The following is a 3,583-nucleotide window of genomic DNA, read 5'->3' on the forward strand; positions in this document are numbered from 1 at the left end:
CCAAAACATTAAAATTACTCAAAATTATGCAGTATGTGGACTCCACTGGTTTAATTTATGCGTCACAGTACTGAAAACCACAAATTTACCTTTAGGTTTATAAGGCCTGATTTCTGGATAGGCAAATAGGTAATATCAAATCCTTCATTTTCTAGGGCTCTGCATGAATCCAAAACACACTTATGTTCCTAGACAAGAGCAGAAATACAAGTATGAAGGCTTGTGTTACAAAAGAGATTACTTAACTGAGATGTTAAGTAACATTAGACCATTCTAAAAGTTACTGTTACTCCTCAAGTTTATGTACCTATTACATTTTTAGTCAAAAGTAGAAAATTATAGTACACTTAGTGTCAAAAATAATATTTAAAAAATCTATTTGTTGAAAACCATAGGTACAAAAGAAAATTACTCTTAAAAATTAATAACATTGAAACATTTACGTACAGATGAACAATATTTTGTAAAAATATCTGTTTTAATAATTCAAGTAAAATTAACGGCATTTGATGAATATACAGAAAAGAACATATTTCAATCATCTACAAACACAAGAGCTTATTAAAACTTAAGGTATCATTGTGGAAGTGAAACAGGTTTTAGACAGTTTTATTAACAATAATCTGAATATTTCGTTTATTCTTATTTGTTTATATTAAAAGTAGTTTATTCACTGCAAACTATGAATTAATAAAAATGGTGATTTTAAAATAAATATCTAATATTTTCTCAAACAAAAATATAATCCAGTTTCTTGTATTTCTCATATAACATCTTGGGGAAACAAACTTCAACACTTTTCTATGAGAAGAATAAACTGTTCTGACAGTAACTGACTTATCAATCTGTAGGCACCTTCACATCTTAAAGCATAATACACAGGTGCAATGCCTTTTACGAAATTGCACTGGCCAATAAGTAAAATTTTCAAAATGGGTAAAAAAGAGAAAAATATGCGAGGCGTGAAAACGTATGGACTAGATCTATTTATTTCAATAAGTAATTACGAAAACCAAAAAACAACTTATATTTGTCACTTTGTATCCTATTTACAAATTTGGGTGAATCTAATTTAACACTTTATCGGGACAACATGTCTTTCATCTTTAAACCTAAAACCCAAAGACGTACACTATACATTTATGACAAGTAACAATAAGATTCACAAGCTATATAAAATGCATGAGTGATAACTTCTAATTTTTCTTGTTGAGGGAGGTCCATCTTTCACTAAAGTAACAACTTATTAAACATTCATTGACATTGTTGAAATTGTATGAAATATGCAAATGTGGCCCATGAATAATAGTTTTAGAAGGTACGTCTAAATACATGGTATTTTTGTATTATTATTATTATAACTGATTTGTCTCCTGAATAACACATTTTCTTTAAATTTTAACACATTTTATTATAACAAGCAAGATGAGTGAGAGTATTATATTAATAATAGTTAAAATAGAATAAATATTGCTCTTTGAACCTGTATTTCAAGACAATTAATGGATAAATTAAACATTTCTATTTACTGAGTTCACTTTTTACAATAACAATTATAATGAAAGTAGGTGTAATGGAAACAAAAATGTACCTGATTTGACACGAAATCACACTTTCTCTCAAAAAGTAGTTCAAAAGTACCACCATATGTTAACTGAATGTGCATGGGACCTGTCAGTTCAACTGATCCTGTACGGAGAAGTAATATTTGATATCATTCCGAATTTACGATGCGTATCTTCAAACAATGTGGCAAGATTTTAGTCAACAGTAAAAGTCTGTTGTACGCAAAGAAATCGGTTGTGTCACTAAAGTGTTTGTGCTAAATGTAGTCAGTCTGACTCAGACTCGGTCAACTCAGAGTTCCAGGTGATGTTTATGTGAAGAATAAAAAATACTTCTGTCTATTGTACAGTTTGTAAACTGTATTTACATAATCTCTACTATCTCTTAAATGCACGTTTAAAGTTTTTCCAGTGTCTCTATATTATTCTGGTATTTTCTCAACTCTAACACAAACTGTTGTAAATGCAGCAATATAGGCTAACATGACATGTTGAGAACTCTTAACATCAAATACAAAATACCATGTTGAATGGTACTCTGTACGATGTCAGGACACGTACACTTTGACTCCAACATGTACATACAATCATCAAGCCACAAAAGAGAACAAAATTCTTACTGTCTGTGTTGTAATTAAATGCCTCTTCTTTTCTCTATAGAAACGTGCAACTCCCTTTACAGCGATATTATTAGATTCTGTAGCACCACTTGTGAAGACGATTTCCTTTGGATCAGCACCAATAATATTTGCTACTTGCTGGAAAATGGAACATATTTATGTTAAATAAATCTTTATCATATAATTCTCTCCTATAAAACGTGAACTCTAGAAGAAGTTGTATTTTTAACATACACGCCAAAAAAAAACTTACAAATTTGAAGCTCCTTAAAATAATTATAATGTCATTACACCATCATGAATCTGGTTCCTTTAAGAACTGAATACAGCAATTATATTATCTAGATTTCATTACAAGGTTTTAGTACATTATACGTATTTTAAAACTAACAGAACAATCTTCTCATATTCGTTGGTAGATTTATTAACATTAAGTTAAGATAAAGGAACTTCAAGCTTGAAACATCTACCTTTCTTGCAGTCTCTGTGGCCGCTTCACTTTCCCAACCATAGGCGTGTGTCCGAGAATGAGGATTACCATACAGAGAGATCAAATATGGCATCAGAGCATCCAAGACCCTTGGATCCTAAATGAACTTGAAGAACTCTATTACACTGTAAGGCAATTAATTTTGTAATCCATACATATAACAATACTAAAAATATACAATTAAGTAAAGAACAGAATGAAATAATCAAAACTGAAGAAGGTGATTGAAGTTTGCTTGAGTAGGAGATTTGATTTTTAATTTATTTTTGTCTATTATCCCCACCTTTTCTTTTTTAACATTTGCTGAAAATATTTCATTAAACCGTTTATCAAATCTAAATTAATTAAATGATGTTACCATAGACAAAAATATTGTAAATAACTGAGTTTTCCATTTCAACCAGTTACTCTTTTTACCCATCTAATAATATAAAGGCTTAAAATTAAAATATTTAAAATTACTGTTTTAGCATTAAAAATACTTTGATATAACCTTTTATCTTTTTTTTTTCATACTGAGATGTGTTTCCAGCAAAGAATACACCTTTACAGGTCACTGGTTAGATTAGATTTGGAATATTGTGTTCAGTCTTGAGCTCCTTACCTTAGGAAAAACATTGAATTGTTGGAAAAGATTCAGAGAGGGGTTACTCGAATGATGCCTGAGATAGAGGAATTATCATACGAGGAGAGGCTGAAATCTCTCAAATTGTTTTCTCTTGAAACAAAGAAGAGTTAGGGGGGGATCTGATTGAGGTGTTTAAGATTGTAAAGGGAATTGATAGTGTTGATGTATCATCTTTTTTCAGATTTAACTGTGAGAATAGTAGGACTAGGGGACACAAATATAAATTTTGGCAAGGTAGGAGTCATCTTCAGCTAAGACGGTTTCATTTTTCTAACAAGGT

At 30.3% G+C, this 3,583-nt stretch overlaps 1 protein-coding gene across 4 annotated transcripts in view; it reads right to left on the bottom strand.

The window, feature by feature from the left end:
* The window catches only part of LOC106467950 (cysteine desulfurase, mitochondrial-like), a 20,410-nt gene that overhangs the window by 12,127 nt on the left and 4,700 nt on the right, over positions 1 to 3,583 (bottom strand). For all 4 annotated transcript variants that reach the window (XM_013928339.2, XM_013928337.2, XM_013928338.2 and 1 more), the window contains exons 4-6: positions 2,656 to 2,772; positions 2,186 to 2,323; positions 90 to 188 (exon numbers count right to left, since the gene is read on the bottom strand). In XM_013928339.2, coding sequence (XP_013783793.1) covers positions 90 to 188; positions 2,186 to 2,323; positions 2,656 to 2,772 — 354 coding nt within the window. The remainder of the gene's footprint in view (positions 1 to 89; positions 189 to 2,185; positions 2,324 to 2,655; positions 2,773 to 3,583) is intronic.

This window comes from Limulus polyphemus, unplaced genomic scaffold (genome assembly GCF_000517525.1).
Source record: "Limulus polyphemus unplaced genomic scaffold, Limulus_polyphemus-2.1.2 Scaffold2808, whole genome shotgun sequence".
In the NCBI taxonomy this organism is placed as follows: domain Eukaryota; kingdom Metazoa; phylum Arthropoda; class Merostomata; order Xiphosura; family Limulidae; genus Limulus; species Limulus polyphemus.